This window comes from Camarhynchus parvulus, chromosome 3 (genome assembly GCF_901933205.1).
Source record: "Camarhynchus parvulus chromosome 3, STF_HiC, whole genome shotgun sequence".
Lineage (NCBI taxonomy): Eukaryota > Metazoa > Chordata > Aves > Passeriformes > Thraupidae > Camarhynchus > Camarhynchus parvulus.
The window spans coordinates 6811685-6835425 of record NC_044573.1 but is presented as its reverse complement, the minus strand read 5'-3'; the positions used below and the strand labels follow the sequence as shown (position 1 = coordinate 6835425).

Here is a 23741-nt window from a genome sequence, read left to right as displayed (position 1 = left end):
GCTTGCCTTCCAGCCACAAGGGGAGTGCTTGGAGTTTTGGTTCTCTTGGAAAAATCTTGCATTCAAAGCCAGGGCCCTGAAGGTGAAGTGGATGTACCATAGAGGCTTGGAGCAGTCTCCTATCAAGGTGACAGAAAATTTAGATTTGGATTCAGTCAAGACATGAAAGCTCTGAAGCTTCCAATGCAATGTAGAGGTTTGATTCTTCGTAGCCTGGCGATTCACAGAGCAATTTTTGCCTTTGCAGTGCAAGTGTAAATGTTACTGCTCCCATTTGTGCAACTTTTGCTACTACCCTGAAACTTTTAGTAAGTGGAAAACTTGGATCTCTTTCAGTCTTCACACCCAACCTATCTGTAGGTCTTACAGATTTTTTTTCAGGATAGCATCCCTAAAAGAGTCTTTCCACCCAAACAAAATTCACTTTTTGGGCTCATCACATCATATCCCCATTTCTCATCTCAACAGCCTTTGCTCTGCAAAGATCCATCAAGCTCACTGCTGAAAGATTGCTTTTTGAATCTGTCATTTGGCCCTTCTGTGGCTCTCAGCCTCCCTACCTTGATTCCTTCTCCTGAGGAGCATCTCTAAGCTCCTTGGCTTTTCTTTCGAGACTGTGATTTATTCTATTCCCATCACTTCTTATTTCAGCACTGAAAGGTCAACTCCTGCGTATGCTCAAGCATGAGATCAGCCTATATTAAACAGGCTCCTCTGAGCTTTCTCCCTTCTGGGAAGGGTTCCCATCCACAGGAACAAACCTGGAATCTGGAACTGCCTCCTGAGCCGCCCAAATGCTCAAAAACCAAATACCAGAGTTGGTTGGGATGTACAACACAGAGAAGACAATAACAGACTAGGTGGCATCGTGCTACCTCTGCATTTCCCTCTCATTACCAGCCCAGCCTCTGGTCAATGTTTTGGTCACTTGTGACCACCTGGATTCCCCTGCTGCTTTCCTTGGCTCAGAAAAGCCAATCCAGCAACACAGGGCAACATGAGGAAACAGAGACCTGAGGAGAGAAGCCAAGTCTTTTCTCCTCAAGATGAGACATAGATGAGGGGCTTCCATGAGATCCAGACAACACCAACTGCTCCCTCCCCTGAGAGTCTGGCTCAGTTTGGAGCTGCTTTTCTAAAAGCTCATCTTGAATATGAACTTTACACAATTTTTCTGTCGGTGATTGTACATCTTGCTCAAAAGCTGTGACACGCACTGTTTGTGTGTGAAGGTGGGAATGTGACATCCAGCTTCTGTTTGCTTTGCAAAAAGATCAAGGTTAGTTCCCACTCCACTAAAAGCACGGAAGGGAAACACAGGATTTGTCAAGCAGAGATAAACTGAATTGAAAACATTTTATACACAAATTCCTAGGAGAAGGTTAAAACAATGGAGCTGGGAGAGTACACTTGTCAAGGCTTTTTCCAACAATCCTTTTTCCCATATTCTTTTAAAATACAGCAGTAATTCAGGTGGATAGAGATAAGCCACCGTTCTAAAATCTCTTTCCTTTGTTTCCTTTCTGGCAGCCCTGGTCTCCACCCCAGCAAGACATTCCTCCCAGGAACCCCAGGGTGGAGGGCTGTCAGCTCTAAGTAAATATGGCTCCAAGGAGAGATAATAATTTACACCCTCTTTCTGAAGCTGCTTTGGCAATTACAGTTCCAAGTGCCTCCTACTCCTGTGACCACATGCCTTGCTTCCAAGGTCTATCTATAAATGGCAGCCCAAGACTATTTACAGTTTAGGGGTCCCTGGCAAGGGCACAATGAGATGGTGGGACTGAAAGGCCAATGCAGGAACGCTCATCTCTCCTCCTCCCACTTGGAGGCACTGCCCATCCCTTCTTCGCACACTAGCTGTTATCCCACACTCCATCTGCAACAGCACCCAGAGGTGGGAATACCACCCTGGGATTGCTCATGGTCATTTTGTGTGGGTACCCAGGGCAGTACAAGGTACGAGATGATGCTGAACTGGCCTCAGTGCAGCTAAGATGATGCTGTACAGACATGGACTTAAAAAAAAAATTGGCTCCATTTCACAGTTCAAAGAAATATTTGAGCCTATGGGCACTGATTCAGGCTCATCTCTAATTATGTCCCAAGTTCAGCCTTTAAAACCAGTTCTTTAGTCCTCAGTAAGGTTCACTTAGCAGTTGTTATTACAGTTTCTTGCCAATCTGTTGTTGGATTTTCCACTTGACATTATTAAGGGATTAAGTTGTTTGTCTCATCATCTTTTATCTGTCCTGTTCAGTTTCCTAAAAACAGACTTCAGCCAGACCAGAAAAGATAGGAGGGGAAAAAAAAGCCCAGCATTTTCAAGACATAACCATGGGTTTGGATTTGCCATTATTATTGTTTAAATTTATTACTTTGGATATGTAAACTTTGCTGACTCCTTTAATCTGGAATGTATTAAAGAAAGCATTAGGCATTACAACAAATCATTGGATTACACTGCACCGATTCAGCTACAGCTGGGGAAGAAATATATAACAGGAGATCCCGTGGAGTTATACATTTCAGACTGAGCTCATCAATTGCCATAGAGAAGACAAAAACAAATGTAGCTGAGCCTGGAAAGAATGTTGCTAAAACTGGAGAAGCATTTAATGCGAGTAGCCTAGGGGTGCAATAACTTTGCCTGTAATTTAACAAAACCCACCCACATAAAACATACCAAGAGAGATTACAGATTGGACTCTCTGATCTGCAGTCTGCCAAGAAAGCAAACCTGACTTTTTTCCCCTTCCTGCAGATGCAGGTTTAAACGGTCTCTGCAGAGCGTTAAATATATATTACCCATAATAGCAACCATACTACATTTGGACACGTTGCTAATTCTCCAACTGGCTGCTCTGTACCTTGCCTGCAGTGGGAGGATACCCCTGGATAACTAATGGAGCTTGCAGCTGCCAGCAAAGCAAGTCCTCTGGTCCACATGGTGAGAAGGAGCCTGCTCACCTCCTCCTCACTCCCACCCCTTCTTGGAGCCCTGGTGTCCTCTCTTTTGAGAGGTGCCCCTGGGCTTGTACTTAAGTCCCCCTTTAATGAAAATGTTTTGAATGCGTTTAGCTCAATGGGGTAAAAACTGTTCCTACGCCTTCCCAAAATGCAGGTCTGCAACCAACAAGGCTCAGTGGTGAGCTGAAGGCCAACCTTGGCTCCTGCCCTTCTCCCGAGTAGCAGGGATCAGAAATTGTTGAGCAAGAAACGAGAGAAAAATACCCAACTCTAAAATGCACCTTCCAAAAAGCCTCCCTGCAGAACTTTCCATTTATAAACCTCCTGCCTCCAAAGGCTCTGAGGCACTGTACCTGTGAACCCCCTCCAAAAAGGGACTGCACCTCTGGTTCATTAATTCAGCTTAAGGCTGGATTTACCACAAGATGTAACTGGATACATGCAGGAGTGAGCACAAACGATCAAGGGCTAAACCTGCAGCATGCTCCTGCTGGCTTCAGCGGAGCTACAACAGCTTTTATCAGCATTTTATCGGACCCTAACAAAAGGAGCAAATTGTTTAGCAAAGGAAGAGGGCTCTTCGATTCTATCTCGCTGCAGATGAATTGCCCAAGCAAGGGCAAAGGGACAGGAAGCGAAGGGGGAGGAGAAGGAGCTGATGCTGAAGGTAGGTGCTGCCATTGCTTAGCCCTTGCTAAACAGCCCCTTCTGCAAATGCTGATGGGGTGGGAGGAAAGAGTTGTGTCATCTCCTCGCCACAGCCATTCGACCAAAATGTTGTGCTGGTCACTCCTGGTGTAGATATACTGGTCCTCATTCTGGCTGCAGGGAGCTTTGTCACAGCAAAGACTGCAGGCCCCATGAGACCTCCCTCTAGGTCTTTGCATAGTACAGGAACCCTGTTGTCCAAAATCCCAAGTACAGGACTGAAAGTCAAGGAGGAAACCCTGGGAAAAACTCACATCAGTTCAGCAAGGTCCACACCACAGCAACCCCAGGTGCCAACATCTCTGCAAATGAAGTGTGTGAAGCAAACAGTGAAGAGGCAACCTGATTCTGTCCTTTGAATCTAACTCATTAAAATGTCTGCAGGCATGTCCCTCCTGAGCACATCTCTGTCTTTCACAGAGACGAGGGATGCTTTACTATTACTTAAAACCACAACAGTGCAGAATGCTAATGAAGTTCCTGTTGTGTAGCACTGATCAGATACTACACTGTACTGCTTACAAGAAGTAGTTGTAAGTGCTAAGCACTTGTTTTACCCCCTAGTTTCTCCTTCCAAAAGCAATCCTTGTGTTTTGACCAGCAATAAATCTTACATCTAAAACACGAATTGAATTCCTTCTACTGGCTTGTCCCTTTTCCCATGTCCTTAATGAAAAGAACTTTCTTTACTACAAAAAAAAAAAGCCTGCATTTTCCAAAGGCTTCCACCAATTCCCAGTGCACCCAGACTGAAACTTGCAGCTGGAGACTCCAAACTTCTGAATGTACCTGCACCAATTCATGCTGAAAGGCAGTGCTGGATGAACATCCTGTTAGAGAGCAAGTTGAATTTTGCTGCCTAAACACTGATTTAAAAGCCAATCACAGGCACTTGTTTTTGAGGCTGGTAGACCTCAGACTGAATCATCTTTCTCAACTACTTGGAGCTGTTGTGCAGGCTATGCATGACCTGGGTTTTTATGTGTAGGGAAAAAAAATGAAATTCCAATAAGTTTTACAGAAGACATTCAGAAACAGATTCCTCTGTCTTACAGCAAACTCTTGGGCTGGTTGTCAAAATCCCATTAGAGTAAGAGAGAAGAAAGCTACATTAGGAGAACCTTACGATGCCTGAGGAGACACCCAGCAAGGCTAAGCAAGATGAATGCCATAAAAGGGCCATTTCAAGTGACACAGCAAGTGTGGGAGCCAGCAATCCCCAAAAAGTCACATTTAAGAAACGGGATTAGCTACAAAGTTACTCAGTGATTTGAAAATGTTAACATTTAGTTTTCACTGTCTGTGAAATATTAACATATCTTTCTTAGAAAGCTTGGCTGGGCTTCATTGGAAGAAAGCAGGTCAAATTTACTGCACAAATTTACCTACTGGTATAAACAAAATAATCTCTAACCATCACAGAAGACTAATCTTAGCTGAAGCAACATTTAGTGTCATCCATAGATGCCATTATTTCTGTAGTGAGCTAGAACAGAATTACATGTAAAGAAAACATTAGCTCAGCAGTGGCTTTCAGCCATCGCATGGCACGTGAGAACTCAGTGCTGCAATAATGTTTTCTTCACATGCAAATCTGTCCTAACACATTATAGAAATCATATGGAAAACATGAGACAGGTGCTGACTACAGTTTGGGTTTTGTCATTGCAAGCCTCTAAAAAGGCGAAGACAAAACTCTGAAGTTTCCACTGATCCATGAAATTCGCTCTGCGGACGTTCAGTTTTCCATCCAAAGGATCCAAACAGGCAAGCTCCTGACATCCTGCAATTCCCACCAGAAGAGGAGGAAATCTGGCTCTTTCCAGAGCTGGGGACCCTAAGGATAATGGGCCTAATGTTTGTTCTTCCTGCACCTCAGAATTACGGCAGGAGGTTTATTTTGCTACTTTCATGGATGCTTTCAGCATGAAATTTTTTTGAGAAACAAAATATGCAAGAGACAACAGCTGTGCTAGCAAGTGAGTCCCTCTATGAAAACGATCTGCTATGTGCCATGTAATTCCTGCCCTGTCAATCATGGAGAATGTGCACAGAGAAGAAACCCTTCCCAATGAGCCTAAAAGCGCTGATGAAAACAAACTTGAAGCAGCACCATATGTCTCTCATTGGGTTATGGCAGCATCTTCACTTGGCCTCCGTGGGTGGGAGCCCATAAAAAAGCTGCTTATTCCCTGAGCAGGTCCCGTGAGTAGGCAGAGGATTAGCTATGGAATAGGGAGTGGTGCTTTGTGAAGTCTGTGGAGGGCACAGCCTCCATCCGCAAAGAGCCTGAAGCTCTGCCCAGCCCTGTGAGCGCCGGGGTGTCCCCATCGCATCCCGGCAGGCAGAACACGCCGTGCTGCCAGGCCTGCTGAGCCTGCTGCTCTGAAAGGGGAAACACACAGGTGCCCACCTCATTCCCCTCTCCCCCCTGGTCTTCCTGCAGCAGGGAGACTCCATCCCTTACCAGGTGTGCTGAGCATCTTCCCTTTCAATGATGTGCATTGCTAAAGGAACAGTCGCTCTTCTGAGTAAGCCAGCAGGGCACTAATACACCAGGCGTTGTATTGATACTAAATCAGAGATACCACTCACAAGCTCATAAGCTTAGGAACTTTTAGGACAAACACAGTGGGAGTAAGGAGTGAAACACATAAACACACTTGGCATAAAGATATATATTCACAGGGCTTGCATGTATCACCACAGCCATGTGGTCATGGTTTCTGTTACAGGGAGACTTCCTGATCACAGCGACAGCTTGGAAAGGGAATGAAAGCACATTTAATTTGATTGATTTTTATAGGAACAAATCAGGACTCCTGTTGTCAGCTTATGCCTGGGAACATCTCAAAGAGAAATAAGCAAAGGTCCCAGAGGCCCTTGGCTGACACTGGCCCTATCTAAACTTGGCTCCTTTCAGGACTGCATTAACAGCCATTGTGAGTCAAACAAATAAATCAATTAAAAGAATGCCTGTCATCAGCACTGCCGTTAGCTTTTTCCAAAAGTCCTTGCCATTTTGCACAGGTTGATGGAAGTCTCTTATTCTGAGAAATCTACTCAGCCTGCTGAAAGGAGCAGAAGTTTCACAGAGCACCAAGTCTCTTGATTACTATTCTGCTGTACATCCTTGTGTTTCCACGGCAGCTGTGGGAAAGCCAGGAAGAGGAACACTGCAGTGTCTTGCACTGTTTTTCCAGGAAGGGGTTCCTTTCCCCCTCAACATGTCATTTTTCTATAGTACGTGCTTGCTTGCACAGTTCCTGCCTTTCTCCCCACTTGTCTGTTGCTTTGTCTCCAGTTTTGGAGAAGCTGACAAACTAGGGAATTTAGGTCAATGACAAGGACTCACTAATGACCAGCTTTGGAGTATCTTTTGCTGAAGGGGCACAGCCAGTTTCCAAGAGTGGGACAAGTCTCCTGCTGCAGAGTACATCCTGGTTATCAGCTCTTCCTTGGGAAGAGCCAACAGAGCCCCCAGAATGGCAAAACTTGTACTCTGCTATTTTTCCAGTCGAGAAGTCAGTGGGAGTCACAGCTAGAAGGTATCTTGTTTTAGGTGCAATATCTCCTCAGGAGACTGGGCTGCCATTTCAGGCTACCTGTGCCACTCAGAACCCGGGACAAAGGAGCACCTTCTCCCTTCCCTACACACCCAACCTGTGTGATCAGCCAGGAGGGGAGAAATTCTCCCCCTCAGCATGAGACAGCGATGGAGGCAAGTGCCTTCCAGCAGTCTCTGCACCCTCCTGCCTCAGGTGGTTGGTGAGCAGAGGCCTCAGGTCAGCTCCTTCCCCAAACTGCCCGTGCTGGTCACAGGAGTGTGCACAGCGTGCTCCCCTGTGGCATTTCCAAACCACAATGTCCCCATCCCAAGGTGCTGCCCGGACAGCCCGTCCCTCCCACACAGCCCCAGAGGTGCAATCGCTCGAGTGTCTCTGAAACCATCAACAAACAAGCATGGGGTTTCTCCGGCAGCAGCCCACAGCCCGGGGAAAGCCACAGCGGCAGAAGCCCTTACGTGGAAGTTTACTCAGACCTTAAGTAGATTTGCAATTAAACAGCAAAACGTCACGTTGCTCTTACTGCACTTCACAAGTCTGCAACCAGCGTGGCAGGGCACTGAGCAAAACTGTTTCAATGAACAGACATAGAGCCCGTTTCACTCACAGAGCTGCTCCGGGTCACGGCGTCCAAAATTGTGGCCACAATACCTCCTTCCCTTGCACTTGGCAACATGATTTTCTCACTGGCCAATTTTCAGGCCTGAACACAAACAAAGTTTCCTACCTGCAGCACAAATGGAGGACGAGTCCATGCCAGCCGGAGGGATGTGCCTGTTTCCCCGGGATGTCGGGAGGAACTACAATAGGCCGCCGGACATCCCTAACAGATTTGCTAAACCAGACAGCCTCCAAAAAGGAAGGGCAGGAGCAGGCCTGCTGTTTATCAAATCTGTAAACATGCTATGTGAGATGTGCAGCACAGACTGTATCTGCAGCAGGAACTGCTTTCCTGCTGCTCCTCATTACCTCTCCTGCAGGTACAAGAGCCTCCCCTGTGCCAGCAGTGCCCAGTGCAGACAGGCAGGGCTCTCTGCCTGCCCTGTGTTCATCTACTCAACCCACAGGCACCCAGAGGCACCTTGGTTTCTCTGGGCTGAGATCTCCCAGGATTTGACTAAAAGCACGAGTTGTGGAGAGAGCTTCTCACACATTCTCCCTCATTACACAACTCATTTCCAGACCGTGTGCGTTGTTGAAAGGAAACAGTGAGTTCATGAAAACAAATGAGTGTGCAACCTGACACTGCTTCAGTAGCTGCCTTCTGCTGTCGTGATGGATTTACAAGATATTGCCAACCAGTACACAAAGCTGGGTGTTATTTATATGAAATCAATTTTGAATTACTGGGCATTTGCACATGATCCTGCTGAGAAGTTGACTATAACCTGCCAGAGTCAGTGATCAGCCCTGCATGGGACCTGTGGAGCCCAGTGGAAAGTATCATTGTAAATTAGCCTTGCTGCCCCTGCTGAGACTCCAGCACTGAAACACAAAATCAAGTGCACCTCCTTAGGCTGCCTGACACATTTTGGACCACATCTTCATCTCTTTTAGCCTGAGCAGTCCCATGGAGCCCAGCAGTTACTCTGATCTTAGACCTGATCTGAGCTCGCTCCCATCCAGAGCTTTTAGCAATACAAATGAGCCTTGCCTGTTCACTGCTGAGCCACTGCCGGCCTGGCTGAGCTCATGGAGGCCACGGGAGGTTGTGCAGAGTCAGCCTGAGGCTCCAGGAAGCTTTCCACAGGAGCATCAGGCATGCTTCTGCCCATCAATGAACTGCTTTCAGCAGCAAATCAGTGGGATCTGGCACTAGGAACAGTCATTAGCGCAGAGAATGGAGCAGAGATTACTACAGCTCATGCACATAAAACCAGCAGAATTTAATCAGCAGAGGGATTGTAGCAGCTCCCAAAGGGAACAAGCTGATTCATCAGCTGAGAGCCCCAAAATACAGAACTGTCTGCAAACACGATGAACTACAGACTCATAACTTTGTTAACTGCTTTTAGTCAGCTGCTGCTCCATCCTGAGCAGAACCAAGCCTGGATTCTTGGAATAGGACAAAAGGAGTACAAAAGAAAAGATACTTATTTCAGCCTGCTGAGTGTCTTACAAACCACAGTCTCAGTTCTTCCAAGTCTGATGCCTTCACTTAGATGTTCCCCTGCACTAGTTTTCCTTGTGTCATTGTGTTTAGCGGGAGTTTCACCACCATGTGTCTACAGGAAATTAAATATAGTGAAATACATCATTGAAAGTTCATGAGCCTTGGTTAAATTCTTTAAACTAAGGAGCCACTGGGTTGTCCAGTATGTTTCAAGGTTTGTCAGTGGGATGCTCCAGTGCCGGGCTCAAATCAATGGAATGTCTCAGAGCTGGATGAGAGCAGAGACCATGTGCTGGCTGGAGAGCCTCGTGATGGGTGCCCTGCCCTGGGTTAAAGTGGTTCAAAGCCCTCTGGACAACTGGTGTGACAGCTCAGAGCAAAGCAGGCTCTGTGTGATGCACTCACACATGCAATGAACTCCCCTAGTGACACAACAAATCCCATGACTGTCTCATGCCTTCGGAGAATGCCTCAGAGCTCTCCTCTCTGAGGAGACCTTTCTTCTCTAAGGGTAACACAAATCAACTAAGGCGATGTTTTCTCTCGCCTTAAGCCTCACAACCAGCTTCACAACAAAGATCCTGAAACAAATGAACTTAATATAAATACCTAATAAAAATACGCTTACCTAAAATATAAGATGCCCCACAACCAAGAAGTATTATTCAAAAGGGGAATTACCAGAAATTCTAGAACATTTTGCTTCTGTGTGAAAGACACAGAGACACTGTGGTGATGGGCATCACTGTAAACCTGAACAGACAGTTGGCCCACACAGTTTCAACTCCAGGGAGGAAATAAATTCTCCCTCAGGCTCATGTGAACCATGGGAAACCTCCAGCACCCAGGGAAGCTGTGCTGAGGAAAAACTGAGGCTCGTAACCACATGTCAGCAGAAGGCTGCAGTCCATGGATGTATTTTAAGCAGCTCTGCAGCACCAGGGAAGCTCTGCAAGGACTCTGCACAATGAAACAGGTACCACTACTCTCTCGTGAGAGGATTTTCCAGCTAGGAACCCTTCTTCCAAATCTGAAAGCTTTTCATGTGAGGGAAGGCAAGCAGCACTGAGCAAGTGTAAAGTTTCTCTGCAGAACTCTGCTGCAGCAGACCTGTGCCCTGCTGCTGCAGCCGTGCCTTGGAGCAGGGACGCCGCCACCCTTCACCCCACCTCCCCAGGGCGGCTGCAGGACTCACCACTCGGGGCTTCTGCTGGTCCAGGGTCTGCAGGAAGGCGGGGGTCTGGTCCAGGGTGCGCTCGGGGTCACTGGAGATGTCCTCCTCAGACTCCTCCCAGGACGAGGAGAAGCCAGTGGAAGACGCAGAGGACGATGAGAGCTTCCGGACGGGCAGGCTGCCAGGGGGCACGGCGCCCGCCTCCTCCTCCGGGCCCCCCAGGTCTGTGACAATGACAGCAGGGATGCTCCCACCGATGGCTGGGTGCTGGCCCTTCAGTCCTGTGGGAACCACCACCACCTCCTCCTGCCGTGCTGCCGGCCCGGACTGCTCCAGGGGGCTGCTGCTCTCTGCCAGCTCCACCGCCATCCTCGGCCTCCTGGCGGGCTCTGCAGCGCTCAGACAAAGCTGTCCCCCACCAGCATCGGGGGCCTCGCTCTCTCCGAGGGCTCGGGGCCGGGGTGCAGTCCCGAGTGCCACCGCCGGCGCCGTGGTGGGGCTGGCCGGACGGGGCCGGGCCAGCCGGGGGCTGCGGGGCGGCTGGGCAGCGGAGCTGTGCGCCTGGATGTGTGCCTCGAAGAGCCCCACTTTCTGGTTCACCTGCACGTTGTGCAGCTCCCGCTGGAGCTGCCGTGCCATGGGCGGCCCTGGCTGTCCCTCCTCGCCCCGGCTGCCCCGCCGCCCCACGGGGCCGCCCGGCTGCCTCAGGGGCTCGTCAGGCAGGGGGAACAGGAAAGCGGGCCCACAGCGCGGGGAGCGGGGCGGCACCGGGGCCTGGCTGAAGACGGGGAGCGAGCGGCAGCTGCCGGGCGTCTCCGGACCCCTGGGCAGCACTTGTCCGGGAGGAGGCGGCGTCTTGCTCCCGCCGCTTGTCACCTCGCTGTTGCTATTCATCATCACCAAGCTATTGAGCGCATAGCAGTACACGGCCATAGTAGTCAGCCGGGGAGCACAGGGGGGCCGTCGCCACTGCCGCCTCGGCGCTCAGGCTCTGCGGGGCTCTCTGCACGACGGGAGCAGCAGCATGGCCAGCAGGAGAACGGGGAGCTGGGCTGGCCCTGCTGGCCCGCAGCTCCATAAAACGGCACGGCTGAGAAGAGAAAAGCAGTGAGAGTAGTTCTGTGCCCTCCCTCAGCTCACCATGCAGCTGGGCACACGGCGTGCCAGACTCTTCCCTTCCCTCCCACCTGCATGCACGCCCAGTGTGCCACCCGTGGGGACACGGGCCAGCCACCAGAAGGATCTGAGGGGAAAGGGAAGTCAGGTTTGCGGCTGTTTCCCCTCTTCCCTGCCTTCCCTGCCCGCTCTCTAGGTTGCCTGTCGACACGGCTGCAGCAGCAGTGTCCAAGAGGACACACAGCCAGCACCCATTCCCACAACAGAATAAGAGAATTACAGCGAACTGGTGTGAACTGAAAGTTGGCAGCTTTCAAGTGCTCGCCCCAAAACCTGGCATTTTCTAAAGGAAGATAAAAAACTCCAAACAACTTAAATTTGCCACCCTTCAGTCTGTCACCTATAGCAAGACCAAGTCTCAGGAATGGATTTATGTTATATGATACATGGGACGTCTCCCTGCTTGCACTGTTTTGTATGGTACAGGGTCACTTCTCCAATTAGTCCCGTAAGTTACCATGTACAACAAGAGGACTTTGCACATCTCCATGAACGCCCTGGCTAAATGTGCCTTCCCTGTGCATATCTGCTGTGCGGGACATTGCAGCCTGCAAATGCCTCCAAGTCACAGCCTGGAAGCCCACAAGCAGAGATGTGCAGTGCTGTTTGTTGTGGCGAGTGTGTGACTGCGTACACACGTGAGAGAGGCTCTGCTTTCGGAAGTGGCTCTCTGTGCCCCTGTGCATGTCAGTGTGCTTTCCATCATCTCCTGTTTGCTCCATGTGCCCTGGAGCTGCAGTCCCCATCCCATGCCGGGGCATGGGCGCTCCTGAGATCTGCACAAACACACTGCCCACATGAGAGTACAAACTTGTTTACACACAGTGCGCTAACTCTGGCTATGGGTGTACACGCCTCTGGAAGCACTCGTGTGCGATGCTATCAGCGGTATCCCTGGGAGGCTCCTGGCAGGTAAATGTCCTCAAGTCCAAGCGCAGCCCCAGCTGATGGTGTGACCAAAGGGCTTCCCATCCCTCCAGGCACTGCTTGCAGGCAGTGCGAGGCTCAGCAGAGCCCGGGCAGCGCGGACAGCCACTCTTTGCAGGAATCCCCGGCACAGCTCCCAGCACTCCGGCTCGACTGCCAAAGCGAGCACCGGCACAAGGTGCTCGGCCACGCTTCGGGTGCGGGACAGCCCGGGGCAGCACTCTGCCCCTGTGCCCGCCCCCAGCTCGCCCCTTCCTCCCCGCGGGGCCCGGCTGGCCCCCGCACCGCCCCCGCCGCTGCTGCCGGACATCTCCCGGCGGAGGGGCGGCCGCGACCCCCCCGCCTTTCCCCCTCTCCGCTGCTTACCTGGGCTCGGGATCCGCGCCCGCCCTCAGTGCGCGCCGCCCGGCAGCGCCCGCCGGCGGCCGCGGGGCGCTGCCGAAACCATCGCCGTGGGGCTGCCGGGACTCCCGCTCCCTCCGCGGCCCCGAGCGCCTCTCCTCGCCCCGGGGCGGGCCGGCCGCGCCGGGCTCTGCCCCTCGCGCCGCGGGGGCCGAGGCTGCGCGGGCGCCGCGCTCCGGGCGGCTCCGGGCAGCTCCGCGCCGCGGCCCCGGCGCCCGCTCCCGGTGCGGCTGGAAAGGCGGAGAGAGCAGGAGCAGGAGGAGGAGGAGGAGGAGAGGGAGAGGAGCGGCGAGGAGGAGGAGAGCGGAGGGAGGGGGGTAGGAGAGCAGGAAGGAAGTTGTGAGTCTGTCTGGGGTTGAACTCAGCGGAACAAGTTTGTTTTTTTTTTTTCTCTTCTCGCTCGGCTCAGGCTGGAGGGAAATACTGAAAAAAAAAAGTTTCCATTGTTAACTAAGAAAAAAAAAAAAAAAAACAACACCGTCGCCGTGCTTTGGTGGCTGGGCTGTGGGTTCAAGGCACACAAGGCATTTTCCACCCGCGGCCGCGGCGTGCGGTGCGGGCCCGGCAGAGCGCCCGGTCAGCCCCGGCACCGGGGGGGCATCCCCGGCTCGCCTCCGCATCCCGGCCCCAGCGCTGCCGGCCACCAGAGCCCTCCCCGGGCACAGCGGTCAAGGCAACGGGTGGCGCCGGCAGCGCCAGCAGCGCGCAGCCTGGGGCCGCCCACCTCCCCACGCAGCCGGCTCGAAGGCACGGACTGACACAGCCATTTCCCCCGGCATCCCCTTCCCCAGGCTCCACGGCTCGGTCCTGCTTCTTCTCCGCGTGTTGGTCATCTCACTCACACGAGCCCGAGGCTGGCACAAAGCCCTCCCTGCCAGGTTGCGTGGCTGTGGGTGAGCACATCCCAAGGGAAGTGATGACCCCCACATGTCTCTAGAGAGACTTTGACTTGCTGTGATGTTGCCCCAGGTTTTGGCAGGGCTGCAGTGTCCTCGTTCAGGACACTGCCCGTCCTTTTTGATTCGCAGCACTTTCTCATCCCCTGCAGCCCCCAGGCTCGGGTCCTGCTTGGCAGGAGAAGCAGGCTCTTGGCTGTGATACAGCCTGAGTTCTGTATCAAGATAACCCATTGGAAATAGTTGTCTGTACGTCAGCACTTTAGGAGAGAGAGCAGGCTCTCCGATTCACTCTCAAAGCAGTAGTCAAGGTCAAACCGAGATGGCAGTTTTGGGGTTGATCTGGACTGGCCAAAGGAAAAAAAAAAAAAAAAAGAGAAAAAGAAAAAAGAACAGCAATTTGCCTCTGCTAGGATTTCACAGCTAGGAATTTCCCCTAGAGAGGGAAATTGATGTCACAGCAGATCAGCTTTTCTGTAATTAAGACATAACCTCTAGAGCATAAACGGGGGCAGAGAGGTCTCCGAATTGGCAGAAGGTGTGGACTACCAATCCCACAGGCAGGCAGACAGAGACACCCAAAATGAGCCTATGTTTGTTTTTCCAGTAAGAGAAACGCTATTTTGAATTCAGTGCAGGAAAAGAAATTTATAGACTCTTTCCACTCCAGTTAGTTTCCTCGCAGTCTGTGCTTAGTCGGGAACCAGTCTTTGTGAAATAAAGTATGAGATCAATCTCTGAGAAAAGTGACCCTGCTCAGTATAATGGCACTATTCATGGCATAAGCTTACCCCTGTGTGCAAATATCTGCAGATTCTGATCATCTGTTGCTCACATTCCCTCGTGTCTGCATACACACATCAAAAAGTAGGAACTTTTGAAAGAAAGAATAAATCCAGGAATACAGGCCGATAAACAGGTAAGTTCCTTTTTAAAACAGCTGCATTATGCTATGCTGATAGCATCTGCAAATACTTGGAGGCATTACTGCACATCTGTGTGTGGATGTTTTGGCCATTCTTTGGGATTGTTGAAGAATATTTACACCACTGTAACCACAATGTGTGCCTGAAGTCCCACCCTTTCTTTAAGTCCCACAAATTCAAACATCATCAAAAATTCATCCTCTCAGAAGAGACAAAGGAATGGTGAATTCACTATGGCACGTTTACAGATACAAAATTCTCTCAAGGGAGACCTGGCCTTAAAACATGGCAGCAATTTTGTCAAGTCACAGAGCTGGAGCTGTTCTGTGAGCATTACACACAATGACAAGTTCTGTTTATAAAGGAAGGGGCAAATAAAAGTGCAAAAAGGAAAAGAATGTCTAGGGATAAGTCTTTGAGTGTTCAGAAGCAGTAGGTACATGAGGGAAATAATTGTTTCCAGACAGGAGCCAGGCAGCAGTCCACATTGTGTAGTGAAGAAAGAGCAGACAGCTTTCAGCACACTTGTTTCCAATCAAGGGGAAACCAAGTGTTTGAGGTCAGCCTAAATGGAAAACACAACCGATACAGGTTGCTAGTCCAATCCAGGGACAAGGATGGAAGCAAGAGAAGAGAAAAGTTGCTTTCACAGACACAGACCCTGGGCACTAGTACTGCTGTAGTTACTTGATGTTGCTGAGGAGCCTCCTCTGTGGCTTTGGCAGCGCTGCCTTAGGTGCCGTACAAAGAGAACAAAAAGATCGTTCCACTCTGACTCTCTCAGTGCACATTCTTCAAGTAAAACTCCAGTGCTGGGTGTTAAAAGATCTTGCTTCTCCTTAAGCTATGTTCTTAATTTAAATTTATGCTTCCTGCTTCCAAAGAAAATCATTACAGTGCTTAAGGATACTGAAACAGGCTGGGTTAGGGCAAACAGTTGATCCAGCCAACTTTTGTCTTGTCCTTATTCAAGGCAGTGGAGCCATTAAAATGAACAGGATCTTCCACTTGGGAGGGGCACATACGCACTGCAGAATATATTTAGCCTGAAATAAAGTGAGGACAGACACTTAGGGAAGGGCATGGAGCTGTCCTAACAGTGTAACATCTCCCACTGACACACTGGCTAAGAGGCATTCAGGGAAAGAAATTCCACAGCTGTCAAAGTTAGTGGCCTCCAGCACCTCTGTGTACTCGAAGGGAGACACGTTAATTACCATGTTTCATGGAAAATTAGTTGTCCTGAATGTGTCCCATGAGCAGCAAGGGTGGCTCAGCTGTGCTGGGGCTGCTGATCACTGCAGGGGGGAGGCTTTTTGTAGGAGTGATGGGGCAGCCCTGCCAAGTGGCATCCAGTGGGAGGAGCAGGGGATCAGTTCAGTGCTGGTGACCCTCTCAAGCACAGCTAGAGCTGCCATTTGCTATTTTATGCACTCTCTTCCCATGGAGTTGAGGTCCTGGTCAGCATGTACTGAAGAAGAACCTCTTCCCCAGTCCAAACTAAAATAACAGAAAAAAAACCAAACCCGAAACACCTACTGAAACAAGATCCTGTACTGCAGAAATACCTCCTTCTGTGGAGAGGGGGAAAATACTTGCATGGTCATTGTAATCACTTGAATCCTTGAAGACACATAATTAATATGGTGTAGGCTGCATTATAAAGCTAGATGGACCACAATCAATCCAGTTGTAAAAACAAAACAGAAAAAAAATCATAAAAACTTAGTTAAAAAACAACTACAATCCTCAAGTACCCTCCTCAATCCATTCTTTCTTTACTACAAGATTCATTTTAAAAATTATTAATCTCTGTCATGTTTTGGACTGGTTGGGCAAGACAGCCTTCCCTGTGTTTCAAAGATGAGTTGTCTAGACTGTCACTGTTCATCCCATCCAGCATCAGGACCATCAGCCCCCTTGCAGTGGAAGTCAGTGTCTGACAGCATTTCCTCACCAGTGAGTTGAATCTTAGGCTTATGCAAAATATAGAAATTAATGGATAAATGCAGAGTAATTCTACAGTCAACAGATTGACTTTGTGTTCATGCCAGCATGACAGAGAATAAATCTGGCTAACATTTTACAAGAAAAAGACCCACAGAAGACACAAGTGAAAACAGAACACTGAATTGTGTGCTGAGAATTGTCTCTGTTCAGGCAGGTGGCTGTCACAGGCATGGCACACATCTGCCCTGTCTGGGCTGGCAGAGGAGACAGTGAATGTCACTGAGAAAAGGCCTCTGGATGCTGATCTTGCACCTTTTGCCTTCCTTCAGTGGTGAAACAGGTCAGAAAGAAGCTGGTTCTCCCAGCTCCCAGTGCCCTCTGAGCTGGGTTATCCAGTCATCTCCTCCCTTCCCGCTATCCCACAAGAACACACGTAATGGCAGAATTAACTGGTTAATATTCCCTGTGCCAGCTCCTGTTCAGGGAACAAGAACACAGGGCTCTGCAAAGACACCTGTAGCAAGTCACTGTGATTTAGGGCACTCTGTACTGCACCTACATCTGCCTGAGCTTGCACGTCCTCCCAGAGCACAAAGGAACCAGTTTTGTTCCCTGGGAGCCTCCTCCACGCATTCCTGGCTGAGCCTCGCCCTGTGCTGCAGCAAGACTGAGACTACAGCTCAGCACAGCCAGGAAAGGCAGCCAAAGATCCCAAAGATCCCAGGCTCTGCCCCTGCTGTGCCCTGGGGCTGAGCAATGAGGGCACTGCCCACCTGCAGAGCAGGCAGGATGGACTGGGACACCCTGTGTCCCTTCTGGGGACTCGGTGTCTGTGACCTGCCTGAAGGCTAATGCACATCTGGGGGCCTTGAGGGAAGGGATGTGTACATACCACGTGTCCATGCCTGTGGAAAATGCGTATTTTATGATGGGCTTTTCACAGATATTGAAATGAATATTATATGTGTTGTGTTAGAAAGTAATGGTGTATTAATTCTCTTAAGTGGTGTGTTAAATACAGTTTAGGGTTATAACATAATGTTAAAATAGAAATTATGCTATGTAAGATACTTTTCTAAAGAAAGGACTTGTACTGAGATAGCAGCCACAGGACACCTAAATCTTTCAGAGAAAGGAAATTTATTGCTCCATTATCAGGAGAACCGAACTTCTTCCTGCCTCGCTCAGGCAGGACAATGCTGTTAGGATTCAGAGGAAGAAGTTGACACTGACCAGACAGAATCCTGTGTTTGAATCGAATTTATGCATCATGGATGAGGTGTATGAATATGCAACAGGCTGTTGCTTTTAATGGTTAATCCTTTGTTAACTTTTTCGGGCTTGTGCTGCCCAGAAAAAGGTACCTGGACTGTCTGTAACTCTTTGTTTCTATTGCCTCATATTGTCCTAATCCAAATTGTCCAAATTATTATTACTCTAATTGTATTACTATTTTTATAACCATTTTATTACTATTAAACTTTAAAAATTTTAAAAACAAGTGATTGGCGTTTTTCACAATGCCCAGCACGCATATGCAGAGCTGTAGTGCTGAGCCACGAACATCAGTTTGCCTCACAGGCTTCAGGATTTGCAGCTGTACTTCAGAGAACTGTTACAGAGCTCAAGACATTGAGATGTATGTATGGAAAATGTTATGCATCGTGCATTAGTCTAACAAGGAGTTATGTACACACAGTATAGGCAAGAATGTTTAGGAACTCTTGAACAAGCACAGGATATGACATTTCCTCTTGATGCAATGCACATATGGCTGTGGTACCTTTCCCTCAGCTGGTAAACTCCCCAGGGTGAGGATGTGAAGGGCTGATGTGAAAGCTTGGGTTTTATGTCTGGGTATGGCCAGCAGTTTCAGTGCCACCCTTCCTGTTTTCTCTGGATTCCAGGGAAGAGCCCAGCTTTGCAGCTGGTGTGTGCCACAGCTGTGGTCCTCTGGGCTCTGTACAGGCACTTTGGCTCACAGATTGCTATTTGCAGATAATAGGAATACAAACATGTGCAAGTTTGGGGGCTAACTCATGATACGGAATAAATGTGTGAAAAACGCATGTATTTTATGATTGGCTTTTCGCAAACATTAAAATGAATATTACATGTGTTGTGTTAGAAAGTAATGCTGTGTTAATTCTCTTAAGTACTGAGTTAAATAGAGTTTTAGGTTATAAAAAATGTTAAAATAGAAACTATGCTATGTAGGAGACTTCTTTTAAAGAGAGGATTCGCAGTGAGATAGCAGCCACAGGACACCTAAAACTTTCAGAGAAAAAGAATTTATTGCTCCATTATCAGAAGAAACAAACTTCTTCCTGCCTTGAAGGCACTGTTAGGATTCAGAGGAAGAAGCTGACGATGACCAGACAGAATCCTGTGTTTGAATGGAATTTATGCATCATGTATGAGGTGTATGAATATGCAGCAGGCCATTGCTTTTAAGGATTAATCCTCTGTTTATGTGTGTCTTTTTTTGGGCTTGTGCTGCCCAGAAAAAGGTACCTGGACTGTCCTTAACTCTTTGTTTCTATTGTCTCATATTGTCCTAATCCAAATTGTCTGAATTTTATTACTCTAATTGTATTACTATTTTTATAACCGTTTTATTACCATTAAACTTTTAAAATTTTAAAACCAAATGATTGGTGTTTTTCACAAATGTTTTCTCTTTTTTTGCACAGACCCAACTGCAGGCAGTAGAAGCACATCAAATAGGTATTGTTGAGTTTTACTGACATTCACTAAAACCATAAAGGAGAATCCTTCCCTGTTGGGGCTTGAGGCTACTAAAAGTTGTACCCAGGTCTGTTGCTGAGGGAATAAAACAATTAGAACTCAAATACTGCTTTGTTATCTGAAGAAGATTTTTCTATTCATGGGTCACAGTTATTCCACTAGACTGTGACCACACAGCCATAATTGTGCAGCTTTTCATTTATTTGAGATAGCTACAATCCCAGCAGGGAAAAGACAGGCTGTTTTCCAAGTGAGCAGTGTGTGTCACATAGACTTTTTTGGAATTAGTAGTATATGAAGGGGCTGTGAGATTCCACTGCACCTTTTAGGGATGAGATGAGCATGGAATCACAAGAAATGCTGTCCAAGTTTCCACTCTGTAATGAGTGATAGCTGTGTTTTGAAGAACTGGGAGAGAGAAGGCACTGAAGAAGACATGATTAATAATTTTAAAGTTCATACTGAGCTGTAGCCATTTAATTTTAAATAATTTGTTTTTCTCCAGGAATCTATTTTTGCTTGCAGTATAATTATTTTAAGGATTTACCATAATATTGCTATGATGGACAGATGTTTATCTTTGTTCCTATGCCTTTGAAAGGAAAAAAAGCTGAACTTTGAACAAGTGCAGCACAGTTAAATAAACCAGCAGGTCTGGGTCGATTCTTCCTAACTTTAAATATCTAAAGCAGTAGAGTTATGAAAATATTCCTAAAGGATGTTGCCAGACAGAAGAGTATTATCTGTGCTGTTTTCTGTATGCAGCACTGTTCATTGCTATGCAACAAATCACAGAGGTCAGCAGCCCCTGACCCTGCAAAGCAGCTGTGTTATAGCAGCCACTGGAAAACACCAGCCCTTGCACATAAAATTGCTTCAAGCAAGAAGATCTTTCCCTGAAAGACTGAGATCTGCAGGCTGGATCACGCTTTTCCTCTGAACAGCTAGAGGTAAGTAAAGCCCTTATGGAAAGAACAGCATCCATGTCCACCTAGGATATTTTCAGAACTGTCACAAGTCACAAGTTCACAAGTTCCTCCTCCCTCAGGTGTTTCCAGGTTGCTCCTGGATCTGCAGAGTTATTTAGTGCTGAGAGGGCACTTGTCTGAGATTTTTAAGTCACCACTGCAGAGTTTCAGGTCATTGGCATTTCCCACTCCACTGCCATGAGCTCTCTAATACCAGGCAACACTACAGCTTGAGTTTTTACCTCTGTGTGACTAAACTGAAGAATTTAAACCCTCAGGAATGTTTAGATGCCTGAGTTTGAACACAGATGTCAAGAACTGGGATGCTCCCTCACACCACCATGAAGTTTGCCACTCTTCTCAACTCTCTGTGCTCCAAGGGAGAGGTTCCCAATCCTTCTTTTCCTTTGCAAAAGGTGAAAGATATTTCATGGTCTGGCTGCTTGAAATGAGGACACTAAAGACACACCACAGCTGGGGAAGATGAAGGACTGGCCCAGAGGGGAGATATTAACCATCCATTTCCTATCTTGCTGAATGGGGGCTGATGAGCTAGACCACAGCATTAATGGTTCCTAAATGTTATGTATTTTCTCCCCACTTCCTGCTGGATGGGGACTGATACCGCAGAGCTCCAGCTGGCTGCTCTTTTCTTCCCAGGAGAATTCATGCATTTGCTTAAGTAACTTAATGAGATGCAAAAGCAAGTGGAGAAGAGGAGAGATGTGGGGCCTGCAGGTCCTCAGCAGAAATGTAAGTAAACACTTACTTCCCACTTGTTCTTCACTCCTTTTGCACCCTCTGCTCTCCTCCTTTCTGGGCACACCTATAGGGACTTTAGCCTTTGATGTCTGAACCAGATTCTCCCATAGTCCTTGAGAGCAGCATTCCAGACTGAATTAGGTAGGACTCCAGGCTGGCCTGAGCCAGGCAGAGCTGGCAGAAGATGGAGCTGCAGAGGGGCATGGCAGAGAGGCTCAACTCCTCCCTGCTGGGGAGCTCCCACAGCTCCCTCCAGCTGGGGCTGCACCCACACTCTGCCCACCCTGCTGGTTAGAACAGCAGGACTTGTCTGGTGAGTGGGACAGAGAGAGCAGGACTTGTCTGGTGAGTGGGACAGAGAGAGCATGGAAATGGGAGAACCAGGAGGGCTGGTGAGGCCCTGCTGGCTCCAGTGCCAGCTTTGCCCTCAGAGATGGTGGCTCCTTTGATGTCTCTTCCCCCTCTGTGGACACAGCCTGCACCCCCAGCTGGAGGCACTGGAAAAGCTGGCAGCTGTCCTGGTCTCCACTGGGAACAGACTGAAACTGTTTTTCTTCACGGCTGTTTTATGAGGGGTGGGAAGAGAGCACCCGGACAGAGCACCAGGATTAACTTTACAAATGTGTCTCCCTTTGACAAAATGTTTGAGCTTTGCCAGTTCCTTTACGTTCTCTCCCACTGGCTGAGGGCAGCCTTGTCCTGAATAGGAAAAGGGGAACAGTGCAAGAGCACAGATGTCTGACATCTTCCTGTCTTCTGGCTCAGAGCGAGGGAGATTAATAAAAGCTGCCAGAGAAATGCCTTGGAATAACCCTTTCTGGTTGGAGACACAGTATCCTGGAAACACCCATCATTTGGCAGAGACACTCACTTCATTCCTTAGCTACACAAGCAAATTTCCGTAACTCTTCTCAAGATCATTTCTGGACTGGATTGCAAGTGTTTTCTGTTAAAACAAAAACAAACAAACAAACAAAAATGCAACAAAAAAAACCCCAACCAGTTTGTTTCTTTCTGTTTTACATGCGTGGCATTTCCTAAAAGGAACAAAATGTTGAAACAATGAGATATTTTTCTTTTTTACAGCCCTATCTTTCATTAAGAGACAGTTTTCCTAACATCTCTTCTTCCCTGTTAAGATGATAGATGGGGCTGAACAAGACTTAGAGGATCCACTGGGGTGCCATTTGCGTCACCAGCAAGAGTGGCCATCAGGGAATGATCTACCATCTCAATTGCTTCAAGGAGAGATGGAGAGGAAAATGGAGCAGGCTAAGATTATTTATTGCAGTGGATGGAACAGACTTTGAAGTCAGACAAATGGAAATTTGGATTTATTTGCAGGAACTGAGCCTATGTGAGGCTGTTGAGTTAGGCAAGGCTCCGGTTTTGGAGGAAACATCACATGAATGTACTCAGACTTGAAAGCTCCAAGAAGGACAGCTGGAGGCTGCCTTAGCAATCTAGAAAGTGGTGCATCAGTGATGAACCAGAGAATGGAGTGCATCACCACTGCCCTGCTCAACAAGCTCTCCCCTGGATGTCATTCCATGAGAGTTGCTGGGGGGACACTGAAAGGGACTTCAGAATAACCAGGTGAAACTCTGGTCTTCTACAAATCAGCTTCCATTTTGCTGCAGAAAGCTTTCCTTTGCACACTCGAGACCACCAGAGAGGAGGAGGTGAACTCTAGCAACTAACAAAAAGCCAGCCATCAGAGTTCCTGCCTAAACAGTGATCTCACCCGCAGAGGTTGTTACATCGCCTCTTACACTTCCCTGCTCCTAACCTGAAAGCCCTGAAGTACCTGCACTGTCACATTTCTATTTCCCCCCAGGGAAATCAACCTGGATGGAAAGTGGCAAGTATACACAAGTTCTGTGAACTCTTAGGAACACTTCTGGAAGCTGAGCTAAGGAGGGTGAGAGACAAAATGCCCATGCTACTGGAAGTGGTAAGCGCCCTAGGAAGCCTCCCTGAAATTCTTGACACACACCAGCAACTCCTTCTCTGCTCATCCTCACTGAAACTTCTCAATTGTCAGTGTTTTAATGTTCCCTCCATGCCATTTTCTCATCTCCAGTCCATCAAGCTCATGGACAGTTCTGCTTATGGAGAAACCTGTAGCAATTCTATGGAAGTAAAAGGACTGAATCTGATAGGAGTGCAATCAGACCATGAGGATTTAGTAGCAAATTTTACAGGGAAAGAGAGAATTGGGGGTTAGGGCTGTTCTGAAATAAATTGTTTGACCAAACACTTGGTAAGTTCTTTCCTCCTCGTTCCTTTCTGAACGCAGTTATTTGTCCCAGATTCACACTCCTTCATGTCCAAGCTAATTTCTTTCACAAGATTAATCAGCAGCTGGAGGCAGGTGATATCATAGACTTTGACATTAGATTGTCAACAAGTATTACATTTATCTCTCTTTTTTTTTAACTAAACAGCTGCAGTG

At 48.2% G+C, this 23741-nt stretch overlaps 1 protein-coding gene across 1 annotated transcript in view; it reads right to left on the bottom strand.

Moving 5' to 3' along the window:
* The window catches only part of ITPKB (inositol-trisphosphate 3-kinase B), a 66187-nt gene extending 53004 nt beyond the window's left edge, over positions 1-13183 (bottom strand). The window contains exons 1-2 of the mRNA XM_030945119.1: positions 13001-13183; positions 10553-11621 (exon numbers count right to left, since the gene is read on the bottom strand). Of these exons, the coding sequence (XP_030800979.1) occupies positions 10553-11464 (912 nt within the window). The 5' untranslated portion in view covers positions 11465-11621; positions 13001-13183. The remainder of the gene's footprint in view (positions 1-10552; positions 11622-13000) is intronic.
* Between the last annotated feature and the right edge of the window lie 10558 nt (positions 13184-23741).